At 48.9% G+C, this 18758-nt stretch overlaps 1 protein-coding gene across 7 annotated transcripts in view; it reads left to right on the top strand.

Moving 5' to 3' along the window:
* The window catches only part of TDRD7 (tudor domain containing 7), a 47361-nt gene continuing 28603 nt past the window's right edge, over positions 1–18758 (top strand). For 2 of the 7 annotated variants that reach the window (XM_032096287.1, XM_032096285.1), the window contains exons 1-5: positions 11–202; positions 4705–4929; positions 12176–12317; positions 13419–13632; positions 18672–18754. In XM_032096287.1, the coding sequence (XP_031952178.1) occupies positions 4723–4929; positions 12176–12317; positions 13419–13632; positions 18672–18754 (646 nt within the window). In that variant the 5' untranslated portion in view covers positions 11–202; positions 4705–4722. Of the gene's footprint in view, positions 203–4704; positions 4930–12175; positions 12318–13418; positions 13633–18671; position 18758 lie in introns of all 7 variants that reach the window. The other 5 variants (XM_032096288.1, XM_032096284.1, XM_032096283.1 and 2 more) reach the window with 5 other exon arrangements.

Below are 18758 nucleotides of genomic sequence, written 5' to 3'. Positions count from 1 at the left end.
GCGGCCCGGGCCGGTTGGGCGGTGGCGGTGGGAGCGCCCGCGCGGCCCCTCAGTGCCCGGCCCCGCGCAGGGAAGCGGCGGCTCTGCCCGGCTTCGGCCCGGCCTCCGGCGGCTGCGGCAGCAGCACGGGAAGACGCTTTGGCCGGTGCCTGAAAGCCCCCGGTGGAGGAAGTGGAGAGGAAGAAGCCGAACCCCGACAGGCGTAAGTCCTCGCGGTCTGAGAGGAGAGGCAGCGCGGGGGGACGGGCGCTGCCAGCCAGCGGGAGGCTACTTCTCCTCAGTGTCTGCGCGGTGACAGAGAAAGTGTCCCGTCTTCAGTGGGTTAGTGGATGCTTTCTGCTTTCGGAGACCTGTGTTCCTGAGGGGAGTGTTTGTAGTCTGCTAAAAGCGAGGCTGCCAGGGGGTGCATTCCTCCCTGCGAGAGACCTGTCCGCATTTCCTTTTTTCCGTAGCCTGGCTAATTATCCGTAGCGCGGATTGTCTGTTTTGAGCATACTGAAGAAAGTTTCGGTTCAGATTCTGGCAGAGGTGGTTTGAGCGACGTGCGCTGACTTGGTGATGGTGAGGCGGCTCGGGCTCTGTTTCCAGTCAAGTGTCCTGCTGTCTGGAGGCAGTGAACCGCCGGGAAAATGCCATAACTGCTGAATGACCTAATGTTAAAGCAGCTGAACTAAAAAACGATTTTTGAAAACCGTCGGAAGCTACTCTGAGCTGTGTAGCTTTCTGTTAATGTATCGGAGTAGTCACCATTACTGCCTTGCAAGTCTTCTGCGTAATTGGTGACTAGGAATGGGAAGATTGTAAGGTGTGGGTTGAGACTGGGTTCAGTTTAACCTTTGTACCCTAGTATCTGTCGCCTCGTTTAACTTGTCCTCGTGACTACTCCTTACAATATAGTTTAGGAGGATAGACTTTACAATATGACGTTTGCTATTTCTGATACAACTCGACTATTGTATTAGTATACAACTAACCTGTCTGATACTGACATGATGTCATTCCCCCACGATCCTCCGTTTCTTTTTTTAGTGAAATTTCTTCTTTTGAACCAACTTTTGAAACTGCAATCCCAGGTTATTTTAAATTTTCTTCATCACTCTTTGGATGTAGTGGATATAATTTAATTATAATTAAATAATTAATTTTTCCTGAGCAGGAAGAGGAACTTAGGAGGTTTAGGCAAGAGAACTCTCAAGAGCCGTGTTAACCAAACAAGAAACTGGGTGTATTATTTAAAAGAGTAGAGAAAAAGGCCCCAGAAAGTTTCTCATCAATTTTTCCATGTCTCATGAATGAATGTGGCTTGAAACACAGTTGTAGACAGAGCTGCATTTTTTGCTGTAGTTCTTAATGCTTGGGTGTTTCGGATTTTTTTTGTAGATCAGGACTTTACACCACTTACACGATTCTGTGGTGCATGACATCACCTTGAAACTGAGGGGGTCCAAAGCAGATATGAACCTCCTGTGTCTTTTTCTTAGCAGGTGGCAACCACATCTTCTCACTCTTTGAAGATGAGTGCACCAGCTGCAAAGTCTCTGGAAGGATGAGAGAAGGATACAAGTGCCCAGTGTAGATGTGCCCATTGCTGTGTGGAGATGTTCAGGCTCAGCATGTGCTCCTCCTCCTGGGCTGTGCCTGTAGTTGAGCAGAGGATGCTGTGGGGGCAGCTGTTGCTGAGGGATTGTTGCAGGATCGGTCAGTGAAACGCGCTGGACCAGGAAGGGCAGAAATTGCAGGGTTAAGGAACCGTGTGTGTGTGAAGCCATGTATTGGCAGTGCTGTCTGTATGGGTATAGGGACATGGGTGTACCTGTGTGCAAATCTAAGTGTAGAGAGCGAGAGATGCGGTTGGGTTAGTAAAGTGCTGTGTGTGCACAAAGTGAAACTGTTCAAGGACTGGCGCAGAAAAGGACTCGATGCTGTGCCTCCTTGCCTGGCCCCAGAGCCGGGCCGTCCATGGTGAAGTTGGGTGCAGGAAGGGAGAGGCTGAAGTGTGTGTGGTGGCATCTGAAATGTGCTGAGGGTTGGGATTTCTCTTCCTTTTGGACTTGGTGTGTTGTTGCCCAAGGTGACTTCCCCAGGAAGGGAAGCGGTGATGGGAGAGGGGCCGCTTCTGCAGAGAGCAGTGCAGACCAGCCTTTCACGGGGTCCCTCGTGGCCGCACTGCAGATTTGGGAGAGCCTTGCGCAGGTACATGGGCAGCAGTCGCTCGCCTTGGTGTGCTGGAGGTGGGCAGCTCTGGTGTTGTGCCTTGAGCTGGAGCATCTTGAGGAGAGTGAGGTGGCCTTCTCCCGAAGCAGTGTCTCTGCTCATGTTGCACATTAGTTGCTGGGGGTGAAGATGAGGTGTTTGAGGTGCACCGGTGTGCTGTGCTCAGTGCTGGACTGGAGCCTGTGTGCAGCACCCGCTTTGGGAGCAGGGTTGTTCTCGGGTTGTGCGAGAGCCCTGTGTGGCTCTGGTCCAGTGGCAACCTCCAGCAGAGGTTCCTGTGGCGGGAGTGTCCCTGTGGAGCGCCTGGCAGGAGGATGCCCACCTGGGAGCAGAGAGCCTCCCAGCAGCACTTGTGCCTGGCGCTTGCCAGCGTTCCATGGGCGTAGCTGGGTGTCCTGGAGAGGCCCCGAGTGTGTGCAGGTCTGTGAGTTGGGGGCTGGGAGGGCTTTAGGCAGCGCTGGCTCGCGCTTTGAAACCGCCTCCCGCGCCGCCCAGACTTCCTGGGCCGGAGGCCTGTCTGGAAGGTTTCTGCTACCATTTTGTGGGAGGGAGCTGCCATTTTGTTCAGTGTTGCAGCTCCTGCTTCCTTGTACCAGGAAGTACTCAGATAGCAAAATATTTATATGCAGCACATGCAGAGGGCACGTACATAGTTAGAGATGTCGTATGAAGGAGTGTATCAGTAGATTGATACTTAGCTATGCTAATGATGTACCTTGATGGGGGTCTATAAATGAGAGATTTGTAAGGGTATAATCATGAGCGTGAGGTAGATAAAGCAGTCTTTCTTCAGAGCTGATGGAATGAATCTGTAGATGTGAATGAAATGCATTGCACAAAGATAAAAGGCAGGTTCAGGCCTTCCACTTAGCGTGGCTGCAGAAAGAGCATTGAGCTGTTCAGGGAGCAGCCAAGAGGTGTCACAGAGCACTGAGACGTGCCCGGGGGCTGTGGAGGTGTGTGAGGTGGCCGCCAGGCAGGCCTGAGCAAGCACCATGTCATGTCCCCGGAAGAGACCTGTCCCTTGATCGAGGCTGAGAAGGCTCTGTGCCCTGGCAGAGCCCAGTGGGGTGGTCATGCAGTGCATATCCCTGGGGCAGGCTCTGGGCATCCCATGGCCCTACCAGACATGAGCAACACAGGTTGAAAAAAGAGAAGGCCAGAGCAAAATTCCAGTGTCAGAGGATCATGTGCCTGGGGACTTAAGTTTTGTTTTCTCTCTGAAGAGTCTGTGGAGTCGAAGTGTTGTGCACTTGTTGGTAAGAGATTGCATGCCCCTTATGCATATGGTTTCCATAGTGGAGCTGACCTGTGGGCATTGGTGCAGGTGCTGCCTCAGGGGCAGGCGGAGCAGCTATGGCCTTCGTAGAGGGACACCCCATGGAATGCGGGGTGCTGTGGCAGGGGGTCGTGGTTGTGCCTTTTCTCACTTTCAGGCGAAGTTCTAGCCCTGCAGGTGGTAAGGTGTCATTGACTCACAGAATATCCTGAGTTGGAAGGGACCCACAGGATCATTGCAATCCAACTCCTGGCCCTGTGCAGGAGACTCAACAAATCACACCATGTGCTGTGGCCGCTTCCCTGGGGAGCCTGCTTTAGTGCTCAGCCACACTCTGGGTGAAGAACCTTCTCCTGATACCCAACCTAAACCTCCCCTGATACAACTTCAGGCCATTCCCTTGGGTCCTCTAACTGGTCACAAGAGTCTAGATGTCAGTGTCTGCTCCTCCTCCTCACAAGGAAGTTGTAACTGCTGTGAAGTCTCTCCTCAGCCTCCTCCAGGCTGAACAGACCAAGTGACCTCAGCCATTCCTCATATGGCTTCCCCTCAAGGCCCTTCACCGTCTTCGTTGCCCCCATTTGGACGCTCTCTAAGAGCTCAGTGTCTTTCTTATATTGTGGCACCCAGAACTGCCCCCAGAACTCGAGGTGAGGCCACCCCAGTGCAGAGCAGGACAATCCCCTCTCTTGCCTGGCTGGTGATGCTGTGCCTGATGCACCCCAGGACATGGGTGGCCCTCCTGGCTGCCAGGGCACTGCTGGCTCGTATTCAGCTTCCCATTGGCAGGACCCCCAGGCTGCTTTCCAGAGTGCCTCACATTCCCCAGTTATACACACAACCAGAATTGCCCTGTCCCAGGTGCAGTATCCAGTACTTGCCTGTGGTGGGTCAATTGCTTAGCAGCCCCTGCCCCTCTTCTAGCTATGTGCTATCTTGTGGTTGTCTGACAGAGCGAACTTCTGCATGATGGCTACTGTGCTCCTTTGTCAGCACTTTTTGACATCATGCCCCGTGTATTCCATACCATGTTATGCTTGACTTGCACAACCATGGCCCTACATGTCTGCCCAGAAGTATCACAGTCTCCAAAGATGAGCCATGGAGTTGCTGAATTCTAGCTTGTTGGGGGAGGGAGCTTGAATAATAAAAGCTGGTGGTTTTAGCCTGTGTATGTAAAAATGCTTTTTTTCCCCTTTTTTCTTTTGGAGGCAGGGGTATAGGTGAAGATGCAGGAGCCAGAACTTGTTGCAAAAGCTCTGCGAGCTGTTCTTCATGCCTTTAAAAACGGCATACGTTTGTCAGAACTTCAGAGTGAATACAGATCCCTGACCAATGAGTTGATTCCCTTCAGGCACCTAGGATATGACACACTGGAAGGATACTTGGAGAGTATCCCAGGAGTGGTCAGAATGGAAGAGAACAAAATGGGAGAGGTAAGAATCACTTACGGTTCAGAATGGCATTTGTGTTTGCAAAGTGTTAATGTTTTACCTCCTTTTGTGCTGTGGATTTCTGTAGCATGCATATGGTGCATTAATTCTGGGAGAAGTGGAAGCTGTGACATGAGATACTAAATGCTCCTTATTTTCCTGCCTCTGCATTCCAGACGCAGAGTTGTGTATGCAAAAGGTGTAAAGTTGCAGGGCTTTTTCCTGGAAATGTGAATTCTGTTTGCAAAGATCATTTGTGTGACCGTAGAGCTCTGGGCCCTTTCTTAGCATTTCTGACTTTGGAGGAGATTATTAGTGTCTTGTCCTGGGACGTTAAAGAAGGTTAACTTGTGTGTGTTAATCATCTCTTCTCAGTGGCGTTTAGCATTATTTTTTTCCTACAGTGAAACTCTTAGGTGCTGTTGCTTATAAGCGTGACAGTGCTTGCTTTGGACTTATGATTCTTGTTTGTTATGGGTTGCAGTGCAACAAGAATGCAAATACGTGCTGAAGTGAGGAAGAGCCCATGTAAGCAAGGTGCCTTGCTGCAAGAGTTGCAGTGTCTCAGCTTGGCAAGCGTGCAAGGGATAAAGAGTCATCACACAGATCAAGGAGGAGAAGCAAATCGTAGCAGAGAATTGATGTGGTAGAAGAGTTGTCCCTTATTCCTCGCTCTTGCTGCACTAGCCTGTCTCTTGGTGGCTGCCACCTTGGAAGCAGCTTGCTAGGACCACAAACCTCTTTGCCCCATAGTCTGGACTTCCTGGTTTGAAGTCAGAATGTGTCTCTTGACAGCTAGTGTAGCTGTGTGACTTGGAGAGGATGGAAAGCTTGAAGCCTCTCCCTTGTTGGAGCTGTGTCTGGGTTCCTGAAGTCTTTGTAGCCTGGGGCAGAGCAAAAAGCTAGTGGATGTTTGACACTATGTATTGCTGTCGTAGCAGGTGTGAAGAGACAGGACTTAAGGCTGAGCTTCCTTGTTTGTTCAGCTGGATCAGGATGGCCTGATCCAGTTCTCCCTCATTAGCTGTGTTATGAGAATATGGTGAGAGGTATCCTGGGTTTTGTCCTGATACCTGGAAATGTTGCTGTTTTTAAGCAACAGGTTCCCTTTCTGCATATTTACATCAGAATTTGTCCTTTTACAGCAGATAAGCAAGTTTGGGATTCTTTTTCCCTTTCTCCAAAGCCTGCTTCACCTGCAGCTACATCAGTAACAGGATTGCAGGTACCTCAGGTCTGGGAACATTTGTGATCCTGCAATTAAATGCTTCCTCGTGGTGGTTCTGGCAGATAGCCATCTGTTTCTAACTAGGGCCTTGCAGGGTGTAATCTGGTATCCTCCCATTCCCTTGAGAGCCTTGTTTATCCACTAATACGATGTGTGCTGAAAACCTTGTGAACTCTTGGATAGCACTAGAGGCAGTGACTTCTTTGTGGCAGCTGTTACAAGAGAGTGAAATGTGGCTTTAGGAGGTGAAAAAGGAGAAAGTGATTAAACAGGGGTCTTGAGGTATGTGAGGAGGACTCACTTGGGTTCAGAAGTTCCAGCTCTGCTCTGCATGACTGAAGCAGCTTGTTGAACTCCTGGGAGGCAGGAGATGTGCAAAGACTGAGACCACATTAGTGTTTGATGACCCTCCTGTTGCCACGGTCCATAGTGTCCCCATGGCAGACATTAAGCAGAGGGTGGCGGGTGTGATTATGCACCGATGTGGGCTGGTAAGCTACCTGGGACTGCTGCCATGTGGTTTCCTGATACAGGACCTAGGCTATGTGTCATTATAAGCCTGTGCTCTTTGTTCACCTTTCTCCAGAGTACTTGAGCTCCATTATAGGCTGATACCGTAGCTCAGAGTCCACCTAAGGCTGCTGCAAGAACACGCAGTCAGCCAGTCTCTCTTCATGGCACCTGAGTACCCTGACCTCCAAAATGTCTGTGAAGACCCTTGCCTCTTCTTTAATCCCTTTGTGGATAATGGGGCAGGGCAAAGACATGCACATCCAGGGGTCTGGTAGCAGCTGATGATCCTGACTGCAGTATAGATAGTCTTGAAAGGACTTTCCTTACTGTAAGGGCAGCTGTCCAAGGCATACTACAAGAAATGCATTCAAAAAGGAATAGTACAAAGTAGGTAGTAAGTAATACAAGTTGATCTCAAAGTGCCATGTTACATGCTGCCTTAAGTATTTGTGGGAGGTGAATATTAGCTAGGTAACTGAAGCTGAACAGACTGATTATTTTGGGAAGGCAGTGATAAAAATTGTCCCTTGTTGCTCTTGCTACTGAACACTAATTTAGTTGTCTTGAATGCAGGAAAGATGAAAGCTGATGACTTTCTCTTCGTGCAGTAGGTATGTCTTCCAGTTTCCACAGAAGATGAGAATTAAGTTCAGTATACAGAAAACACTGCGAGGGGGCTCGTTGAAATACTGTGCACCTGCAACAGGTGGTTGCATCATTTCAAGAAACCTTACTTTGCTTTGCTTCATATTCATTTACAAGACGTGTGTAGTTGCACCTTCCTCTAAGAAAACTTTGACTTAAATAATTAAGCCCCTTCAAATGGAAAATTTTGAAGACTGCTTTGCTCTGCTCATCTACCCCATCCCTTTTTTCACCTGAATTCATTCTAATTCAAACCATTTTGTTAAACTTTATCACTATGATGTGAAAACAAGGGAAGGAAATGCTGAAAATTACTTAGAACATTTAGTGACAGGAAAAACCTGAAATGTACCAAAGATGAAAAAATGTTAATTTATAAAATTATGATAAACTGTATAGGGACAAAAAACCTTTTATATTGAGACTTTGAGAATAAGGCTCAAGTTGATCTATCCCATTCATCCGCTCCTGTTAGCTAGGAGTTTGAGGAAGGCTCTGATATGCTTTTCTGGAAGTGGGCACAACTGGGCACCTCTCTGAAGTGCCAGTACAAGACTGTCCACAGCTTGGGATACAGCCAGGAGAAACTGGAGATCTTTGTGTTGTTCAGGGCTGTGATCTCATTTGAAGTCATGGAGAGTTGTTGTCACAGCCAGCATGCTGCTGTGGGTTGACACAGCCTGAGGAGTTATGTGCTGCAGTGGTAAGTAGGAGGAGTTCCCATGAGACCTTCCACGTTTGGGACCAGTGGGGACACTGAGAGCTCTCTCTTTGGGACAGATGATGAGACAGCAAGAGCTTATGAGTAGTGGATAGACCAGTGTATGGGCAACGTGGTGGCTATCTGTTAGGAATGTCTTAGGTGGAAAGAAGTGGTAGATAAAGCAGGTGATGCCTTCTTTTGACAAGTGCCAGAAGCCTTACATTTGCAGGCTCTGATCCTCACAGGGGACTTCGGCCACTGCCATACCTGCTGTAGGGACAAGACATCCAAGCATGAGCAATCCAGGATGTTTCTGGGGTCTGCTGCTCTCAGCATCCTGACACATGCGATGAATCAATGAGGAGAGTTGCTTTGCTGGACATGGTCCTTGAAAACAAGGAACAACAGTTGCAGATGTAAAGGCTGGGAAGAGCGCTGTCTGTGGCAAGATGGTGGTGTCTGAGAGCCTGAAAGGAGGGGAACAAAGGAAAAAGTAGGATCAACAATGCAGGACTTTGGGAGAGTAGACTTTGGCCTGTTCAGGAATCTGCTTGGAAGACTCAGGGAATACATTCCTGAAGAGAAGAATGATCCAGGAGAGGTAGTAGGCTTTCAAGGATTGCTTCCTCCAGTTTCAAGAATAGTCTGTCCCAACAGTTGGGGGAAAAAAGCAAAGGGGGCAGGAGCGCTGACAAAAATTGAACCATAAGAAGGAAGCATGCATGAGGTGGGAGCAGGGAGAAGCAGCCTGGGAAGCTTGTACAGATCCTCCCCAAACAAACATGCATGAGCCTAAGAAAGACTGTATTTACTATTGATTATTTGAACAACTTGAAGACCAAGACGAAGTGCCATCCCCTACAGAACAGTTCCCAAAGCACTGCCAATTCTGAGAACGTGCTTCCAAAAAGTCCTTAAAATAGCTGGTTAAGTGTACAGGCAATGGGAGGAAAATACAGGGACAACAGAAGAACTAAAAGAAAGAAGGTACAGCAAATTAAGACCTTCAGCCTTTTGCTGTGTTTCACTTCACTAAAGTCTTATCAAATCCGTACTCAAACTGTTGCCCAGCCATCTGTGAAAGGGTGAAAAGTGAAGGATTTCAGGTTCACCTTTCACCAAGATGGGTTATGATTCAGGTACAGGCTGCTGTATGACAAAGTCTCTCTCTTAAGCAAGGTTGGAGAGGGTACACATGGGTGAAGAAGGAGCTTCTGATTTAAATCTGCCATTATAAGTATGCACACAGGATAAAGAAGCAGAATTGGGTGAGCTGGAAGGGATACAGAGATACTATAGAAATATCCAGAGGAAAGTGGCAGGGCAAGGAAGTCTTAGACTTTTTGGGGGAGGATTAGGATAGGGAACATTTGAAAAAACTGAACGTGCACAAGTCTGTGGGTTTGTTGCAGTGCACCCAGAGGTGTCAGTTACCCTGGAAAGGTCATGGTAGTTTGTGGGAGGTTCCTGAGGACTAAAAGAAAGCACCACCCTTCACCAGAAAGGGTGGGAAGGAGGAACTTCAGGCTGATCAGCCTGATGTTGAACTGTGCAAAAGTTGTTGAGCATCTAATCCTGGAAAGCTATTCCAGACACTTTTAAGAAGGCAAGTCAGTATGGATCTATGAAGTGAAAATCATACGTAGCCAAGTTAATACCCTTCCAAAATGAGATGATTGGTTGAATGGAGAGCATTGGATGTGGTTTATCTGAATTTTAATAAGGCTTGTAATATCCTCTTCCATAACAGTGGCACAAAACCCATTGGGAGACGACTTAAAAGTGATGTGCCCTGGGAGTAGATGCGCAGGAACTGCTGTCTAACATGTTCATGAATGACCTAGGTGATGGGACAGAGATCATCCTCAGCAAATTTGTAGATGACAGGAGAGACTGATAGAGCAGATGGGTGTGCTTGTTGTTCAGAGGAATCTCAAGAAGCTGGAGAAATGGAGCATCAGGAACACTGTGAAGTTCAGTATAGGGAAATGCCAGGTCCTGCACCTGGGGAAGAATAACCTCATGTTCCTGTATAGTTTTGGGGCTGACCAGCTGAAAAGTAGCTTGGCAAAGAAATTCCCTGGAGTTCTGGTGGGTGCAAAGTTCACCCACCAGAACTCACCAAAGGAGCAGCGGGTGTGCCATTGTAGCAAGGGAGACCAACAGCATGCTGTGATTCACTAGGAAGAGTGTTGCCAGTACTCTGATGGGAGTGATTATTCCCCTCTGCTCAGCAGCAGTGAAACAACATCCTGTTCTAAGCTTCCCAGAACAAGACAGACATGGACACACTGAAGCAAGTTCATTGAATGACTGAAGATTATGAAGGGGCAGGAATGTCTCTGATGCAGGGATCAGAGAGCAGGAATTGTTTGTGCTGGAAAAGAGAAAGCTCAGGGGAGTCTTACCCGTATGTACTAATGTCTGTTGAAGGGAGTAAAAAAAAAGGTGGAGCCAGACTCCATCTCCAGTTCTCATTGGTATTCAGTGAACAGACGAGACAGCAGAAGCAGAATGAAATAAAAGCAGTCCCATGTACCCATTAAACCCCACACTTTTTTACAGTGAGGCTGGCTAAACAATGGAAAAAGTCCAGAGTGGTTGAGAGTTCTCTGTCCTTGGAGATATTCCACCACCTGACTGAGTAACTAGGTGCAGTTCATGCCGCTTTGAGCAAAGATGCTGTATGACATGGACTGTAGCAATGTCTTCCAGCCTCAATTTTTCTGTGATTCCTGGCATTTAATCACTACAGTGGTGAGGCTGCTGGTTTGCTGTTTTTATCAGTGCTGACTGTGCAGCAGTACACTGTCTGATTTCTAAGCAGGAGTTCCTGGGTTAGGAGAGCTGTCCTAGGAGACAAGACAGGGAGGGCCTCACTGAAGGAGAGGCCCTCCCTGCAGTGGCTCTGTGTTGAGCCAGCCCAGCAAAGGTGCTGGGTGTGCAGCAAAGGAGGAGGAAGAGGAGGGGGAAGGATGAGCTGGAGAGCATGGCTGGAGGAGTTGCCTGGTTTCTGGTGTTGTCATCCATTGCCCATCTTTTCCTGGGCTGTTTGGGTCACGCTGGGAGACTTGAGAAGATCCCTGGGACAAGCTGTTGCTGTTTAGCAGTCTCTTGCTTTTGTTGTTTTTCTGCTTTGTTTGCCGTGTCTTGGTTGTGAGAAAGGATGGTTTTTGGAGCTGCTGTTTGCTAAATTTCGGAGCTGCTGGTCAAGCCCCTGAGTTTCTCTTGCCCTGCTCCTGTGCAAAATTGTTCTCTCTGGTAGTTTGTTGGAGGCCATGGCTAGTGAGATAGCAGTGCTGCCCCCTTGGCACTGCTGAGAAAGGGGCCCTTTGTCAGTCTCTGCCACCACCACAGAACATGGCTGAGACCACAGACTTCCATTTTTAACTTCATGCTTTTGGGGCGACTGCCTGTGTCCTTATGGAGTCCTGGAGGAGTACTCATCCAGCTGCCTTTGCAGCAGTTGAATGGCTCAAAAGTTTGGGCTTGCATCTTCTTTGTGAGACAAAGTGCGTGCTAGGCACACAGTTTGGGGTCTTGCCGAGGCTAAGTTTCTGTATCCATCCAAGGGATGGCCTGTGGTGAGGGGATGTTGAGGCAAGATGCCATGAATTTGGGTGGGGCGATAGCTGTGGGCTTGTCCAAGGCTGGGCTGTTGTTGGGGGTCAACCCAGTGCCTCCAAGGTGATTGGTGCAGCCAGGATGGTTGTGCAGTTTCTTTGGTAAGTGGGGCAAAGACAGCTCTGCTCCCCAGGGTCAGCGTGGTGCCAGAGACTCTAGTGAGCCTTGGCAGCAGGAGCAAGGACAGGCTGCAACCCCATGTCTTCCCAGAGTTAAAAAGCAAGACTGTGGGCCTGTGGGATGTGAGTTAGAAACCAGGCTGTTTCTTAGAGGGGTGCAACCTAATGTGGAAAGGTGATGGAGAGGTTCTGGTTGTCTGCTTTGCTGATTTCTGAGGTTTCTTCTGGGGTTTCACAAAAGGAGAGTGATGTCTCCAAGATCTGTATCTGCTGCTGAAGCCTTTCTTCAACTGCTTGCCGGCCTGCATGATCCAGCAGTTACAGGCTTGGTAAGGGATACAAGTGATTCTGGGAGCTGTGGGTAAGCATGGGTCTCACTGACTGCTTTTTCCCCTATCCCCTTCCTCCTCCGACAAGGTCATTTGCCATGCTGTTAGTTGCAGTGAAACTGTGCGAGTTGCTCAACTGGTAGCCCGACAGAGGAGTTCCAAGAAGAAAACAGTCCGGCAGGTGAACTGTCAGATGAGGCTGAAGAACACGTCTCCAGTCAGTTTATCAGGTAAGCCATAGGCAGCTCTAGAGGGCCTGCCTCTATGAAAGAGCTGTGTAGCTGCTGCAGCAAAAGCCTTGTCTGTGAGTGTGTGTCACTAATGGCCATAAGTTACATGGTCCAGGTGGAGAGCTCCTGGGAGGATGAGTGTTCTTGAAAGGGTGCTTATGTCTGAAAGCTGTGATCAGAGAGAAAGGCCTTCTCAAATGTGTATGTGAGATGTGAGTGATCTGGGAAAAAAAGTTCTTGGCAGATGCTTGGCTTCACTTTCACGTGCTCCTGCTTCTGTGAGAAACACAGTTGAGATGCAGGCAAGAAATGTGGCAATGAGCCTGCTTGTTCTTTAAGGATGGCGTTGGCCCATTGTGGAGTGGGAGAATTGAGCCATGCCCTCACAGCAAGAAGGAGTCCCTGCAGCATCACTGCGGCTGTTTCAGTGGCTCGTGTTGCTGATGCCAGTGCCACAGTGCCACAAAAGTTCCGATGCCCATTTCTGGCTCTTTTTACCTCTTACCTTATGCATAAGCTGCTGTAGCAGTGTATTTCTAAAAGTGTGTATCAGGTTTTCCTCACTGTAGTGCTGTTGTGTGACTGTGGAACTGGGCCCAGAATCAGGCCCAGGATTAAGTCCAGGCAAGACCCATCTGCTTGCAGGTTGGCAGCTTGGAGCAACAGTGGGTCTCATAGTTTGTGTGTATTCCCCCCTTGTTGTCTGTAATGAAGTGTTTGCTGCTTCTGGAAGGATGCTGGTTGGGAAGCTGAACTGGTGGCTCGTATTCCAGTTTAACGACAGGGATTATAAAGGCAGGTTGATACACTGTCTTGCACATCAATCCCCTTGGAAGTGTTTGTGACCTCCAAAATTCATGCAGCACATAAACAGTGAAGTCACCAAGAGCTTGTTTATCCCAGTGTGGCCTGAATGCTAGCATGGTGTGTTCCCCTGTCGGTGTTACTTGGTCACCTCTGCTGTGTGGTGGGAGTTCAGGTGCCCACAAGCCAGAGTAGAGAAGAAACCCTTTGGATGGCAGTACAGGAGGTGCCTGGGGAGGTGGAGGTAGACTGGGTGGAGGAGAATGCTACTCATGGATGCATCTGCAAACTCTTTAGGAAAGCCCAAAGGAACTTTGCGACAGCCCCGGTCTTTGAGCGTGCCGGAAGAAGGCAGTAAGAGGCCTGTTCCTCGCCTGCCCCGAGGCAGAGAAGTAGCATGTGGAGGTGTGAAACCTGTTGCGGAGAGTGCCCGGTCTGCCTTACCTTCAGCTGCTGGGAGCGGACCACCTAAAGAAATCCCCATGCAGAGGCACGTCACTGTGGTAAACAGGTCAGTGTGTGCATGTGTTCGTGTGTGCGCGAGTGAGAGGAAATGAAGTGTGATGGACCTTTCGATGCTGCCATGCAAGTAGTGCCTTTTGGGATCCAGTGGGAATCCAGGCTCCTGCCCTTGCAGAAGGTGAAGTCTGAACGTGGGATGGTACCCAAGGAAGGAGATGGATGACATTTTGCCTTTTTGGATAGCTAGCCTGTGCTCTTGGCCTGCTTTTATGTCTTCTGGGAGGAAATGCAGCCAAAGGTGTCACAGCAAGGGAGTGTGGGGCTGTTGCCTGGGCCCAGGAGGGAGCTATTGTGGCCAGTGCAAGTTTGTGCACAGGGACAGGTGATGTGCGTGTTGAGGGTCATGGTTGTCTGCAGGTGACTGCTCTTTCCCTCTTGCCTGACTTCTGTGTTGCAGCGTCAGTGTTTGTGTCCTTTCTCAGCGTGCTCAGAGCCAGGAGCCACCTGACCGTGTTTGGATGAATTGAGATGAGGGCTGGAGCTGCAGTTCTGCTGGGTTAGCGGTACATGCTGGTTTTCAGCCCCGTTTGAGCCTCTCTAATCTGGGTGGCTTAGTCAGCTGCTGCCCCATCATTTCTTTCTGTGTTGTTTTCGGCTGCCCTGGGCTGTCAGCTGATGGTGGTGAGAAAGTGTTTGCTGTTGCTCATTGTGGCTGTGCTAAGTCCACCGGAGCTGTGATTGTGGAGGTAATCCTCTGCAGGGGGAGGACTCCAAGCCGGGCTGGGTTGGAAGTCAGCCTGGCGCTGAATGGAAATGGCAGTGGCGGCGTAGCTGTGAAGTGGCACAGAGCAGCGCAACAGCTTAATCCTGCCGCGGTGCCTGCTCTTTCTGGGAGATCCACAGAAAGCAGGCACGTCCTGCCCCAGTCAACCTGTATGAGTTCCATGTGCAATCAAGGGTCTGTTGTGCAGAGGAGAGAAGTGCCAAGCCGTCCTGCTGTGACTCAGAAATTGAAGAGCAGCTGTGCTTGGGCCTTCCCTTTTTTGTATGTGCAGATGAGTTGCGTTTTTTTAAGTGGCGCTTCCCTAAAAGGCAGAGGCACTTTGCCTCAGGCAGAGCAAAAAGAGCACTTAGAGTTTTCTCCAAGTTAGTTACTGTAAGGCCAGGAAGTATTTTATAGCACTTAAAGATTTGTAATGCATGAAATAAAATTAAGTAGATGTCACCCCTTTCTGGCTATGCCTAATACAGTCTGCTACATCTTGTGTTACCTTTGTTCATCTCCGACAGTCTCTTCTGAGCTCCTTTTAGTTATGTGTTCTGCTTTTGATTCTGTTGTCTTTTTCTGCCCTACACTGTAGGAGAAGCTACAAGCAGAGTCTGCTTTGGCCCAGGTAGTTTTGGAGGAGAAGATATCTTGTGCTGTTGCAGAGTCCAAATGTTATCCTGTTAGCTTGGGAGCATAGTGAAGGGAGAGTTTGGGGAGGAGAGATTCCTGTTTGAATACAAGGTTGTACAGTGGCCATGTGACTGGATTAATTTGTGTCAACTTGGCCAGTTTGAATCAGGACTAGCAAGATCCAAGTGTTCTTGCTGCTGGGGATGTTTTGTACCTCCTGAGCTGTTGTAGTTGCTTGTACTTTGGGAATTGCAGGAGGGAAAGCTTCTTTGAGCCAGGAGATCCTGACTTCAAAAAACAGCATGCAGAGGAGTGGAGTTGTGAGCAGCATCCCCAGAAATGCTGGGCTGACAGCAGCCTCATAGTTATCTGGCTCAGACTTGAGGGCACTGCTCCAGCAGGGGTGCCAGCGCTTGGCCTGTGAGAGTGGCTGAGCCTTCACAGCGCAGATTGACTGAGACAAGTCCTGAAGGTGACAGACTGTCTCTGCCCCACTTCCCAGTTTGGAGTGAGACATTCTGTATGCAGTATTTGGCTTTCTGTTTCCCACCCTGCCCGTCCACGTACCAACATCATAGGAAAGGACATGCATGCCCTCATGGTTGCACATAGGGATCTCTGTTTTTTCCTTTTCTGTTGAACATCTGTCCTGCTATAGCATATGTGTGTTCTTTGCCTTGACACGATGTCCTGCCAGTGACAGATTTTGTTTGTGTGCTGACAGGTATTGGTGCTCCACCCAGTATCATGTAGTGAAGCTCCTCAGTGAGGGTGCAAATGATGGTTCCCTTGTGACTGCCAAAGTCTATGTCCCGCCTCTGTAGCAGGACAGATTTTCATGACTACGGCTTCAGGGGCTTGTCACTATGTAGCATTAGGTGGAAGGGGAAAAGGATATTTGTCTTCCCCATTCTGTCACACTCACATGACAACACAGAGATGCTGAAGGTAGCTGCAGTTGTCCAAGGCCTTCTTGCAGATGCTGTTGCAGGGTCTGAGAGGCTTGTCTTTATAGCAGCAGTATCTCAAGTTATCCTGTGTTGGTGTGGACCTGCAAACCCTCAGAAGCAGGGAGAGACTTTGCTGGTAAGGCCAACTGCAGAGATCCTTGAAGCTGGAAAGCAGCAGCGTGGATGAGAACAGGTTCAGATGCTTGGTGACACTGTTGCTTGAAGCAGCAGGAGCCATTTGCTGCTGGGCACCACCTGGACCTGCTGCTTATATAGCACTGTCCAAGGACCAAAGAGCAGATTGGGGTGGCATGGACATTACCAAGGTAAGGCAATTGGCTGGGAGGGGCATTGCTCCCCTTCTTTGAGAAGCAGTGATGTGTGGCAGTGAGACATGACTAGCTGCTCAGCTGCAGCTACGCGTGGGGACTTGGCAGGGCTGCATGGCTGGTCAGGCATTTGTGAAGGGCCAGGCTGCTGGTGTGGCTAGGAGGCCTCTTGCTGGGAGCAGGCTTCTAGCAGCTGAGGAACATGAGGCCTTGCAAGCAGCTGAGTTGTCCATACCTGCAAACTGAAGGGAAGCATGTTGGCCCTGCCACTGTCTGGCTGTATTCCATCTCGTTGTTGGAGATGTATGACCCTCATGATCTGTGTGAGCAAGCAGCACATCACACGATACTTGTCTGATTGCAGGGCTCAAAACTGATGATGACCAGGCTCAAAGCCAGTGTTAGGTCCATGTTGTGGGAAATTGTTGAACCCCAGCAGAAAGCACAGGAAGACCCTGCATGAAGTCTCTTAATACTGAGAAGATCCCAAATCCAATTAGCTTTTGCATGCCGCAGAAGAGAATAATCAGTCCTCTGTTCCAGGTTCCTTTCCAAGGTGTTCACGTGGCCTGGCTTAAGCGGGGAACATCTGCCCTCTTCCTCACTGAAACCTTACTGCGGTTCTGGCTGGCCTACCCTGCAGTCAATGTCATTTGTGTTACCTGATGTGTGGCTTAAGGTGATACAAGTGTATGTGGCACTGGGGACTAGACAACAGCTATGGATTCCTATTGGCAGGCAGGGGTAGCAGGACAGTCTCCACTACCCATGTGGCTATTTTATAGGATTGTTTTGCTTTCTGCCTAGCAAAGGTGGTAGCCTCTTTTGAGTCTGCTTCCATTAAGAGGACTTTTTTAGCTTGAGTATCTGTTCAGCTTGGAGTTGTCCATACTGGTAAATACATGTACAAAGAAATGGGGTCCTGGATTTCCTGCAGAATCTGCATGGGCAGCCACAGCAGTCTCTTCTTTCTAAGAAGAGACTGCTGCAGCTTTGCGTGGGTATCTGAGCTGTGCCCACAGAAAGTAGAGGGTTTTCTGTAATGCAGGTAAGTGTTGTAAGAGGCTTTTCAGATACCCAGCAAGTGCCAGGTGTGAATGTAAGTTTTGATGTTGCGTGGGTGACTTTCCTTTTGTACTTTTTGAGTTTTGCAGCTGTGCTTGTAGTTACATGCTTCTGCCTAGGACTTCTGGGCACGACTTCTTTTTTGTAAATTGCTGAGCTGGGCAGTGCCTGTCCTTACAGCTAGTGCAGTGGGACATGACTCAGAACAGAAGTATGGTCTTTGGTACAGGTAATACCCCATAGCTGAGGGAGGAGCAATGGTTTAATCTAACAGGGACAGCATAAAAGCAGGGGAGACAAATTAGTGTTAAATCTTTCAAGATGCTCCTTAGAAGAGATGTGAATGTGGGAGGTCTCATTCTGATTCATGGATATGCTCTGATGAAAAGTCAGTATGATGACACATAGGGCTACTTGGTCTTGACTTCCTGTTGAGACTAGCCTCAGCACTGTACTTGAACTGCTGTCCTACCTTCTAAAACAGTCCCGGTGAAGACGTGAAAATCACCCTTGGTGGTTCTGCAGGTGGTGAGGTTTTTGGCTTGCTCCACTGTTGTCCCTGAACTCCAGAGTTGGCTAGTCCCCTTTCTGGCCCCTGGGCAGAGATCTTCTGCAAAGCCTGCCCCGTGCATGTGCATGGTCTGGTCTGGTCAGGAGATGCCTGTTTCAGAGCAACCTGCCCTGCTGTAGCGGAAATGTTACCACCCTGACTTCTACACTGCAGCTCTTCCTTGGGTATGTGCAACTCTTCCTTTGGGAGGTGTTTGGTCCTAGTCTTTGAATTCCCTTCTCCAGCTCTTGTTTCCTTTTGCTTGCAGTGTATGTAATTATTCCACAGCTGATTTTTTTCCCAGGTCTTTGTGAGCTACACAGTGCTGTGCCCTCTTCAGTGTCAGAAGCTCATTTTGGTGTCTGTACTCCCATGTAAAAGCTGCTGCTCTCTGGGGGATCCCAGAAGAACACCTGCAAGCATGAAATTTGTGTGCTCTCAGTGGGAGAGATCTTCAGAGAAGACTGTTAAACAGAGTAACAACAGCATCCACAAAAAGGCCTTGAATGCCTGTGTGTTCCTAGATGCTTTCCCTTTGCTAATGTCTTTTTACTGTGTTTTGTTTCTCACAATAATGAGAAAAATGAGTAAAAACTAGAAACCACCTGTTGATCTGTCCTGTTACTGCTTATCAGGTTGTCTTCCTGACAAGGACGTTGTGACTACTCATCTTGTGCAGGAGGCCTTCTAGGAGTGTGTGGAATGCATTTTCTTTTCTGTATAGGTCTTAGAAGCAAATAGAATGTTATTCAGAGACAGAAGAATTATTTTAAGCAATTTTCTTTCCAATTTTAGGTCTGAGAAGAGACTGACTGTCCCACCACGGTTTCAAAAGGAGTTGCAAGTTCACCTGTCCAGAAGCTCTTCCACAGAGTCAGGTGG

This window comes from Corvus moneduloides, chromosome Z (genome assembly GCF_009650955.1).
Source record: "Corvus moneduloides isolate bCorMon1 chromosome Z, bCorMon1.pri, whole genome shotgun sequence".
Taxonomy (NCBI): Eukaryota; Metazoa; Chordata; class Aves; order Passeriformes; family Corvidae; genus Corvus; species Corvus moneduloides.
This window is presented reverse-complemented; position numbering and strand designations above follow the sequence as displayed.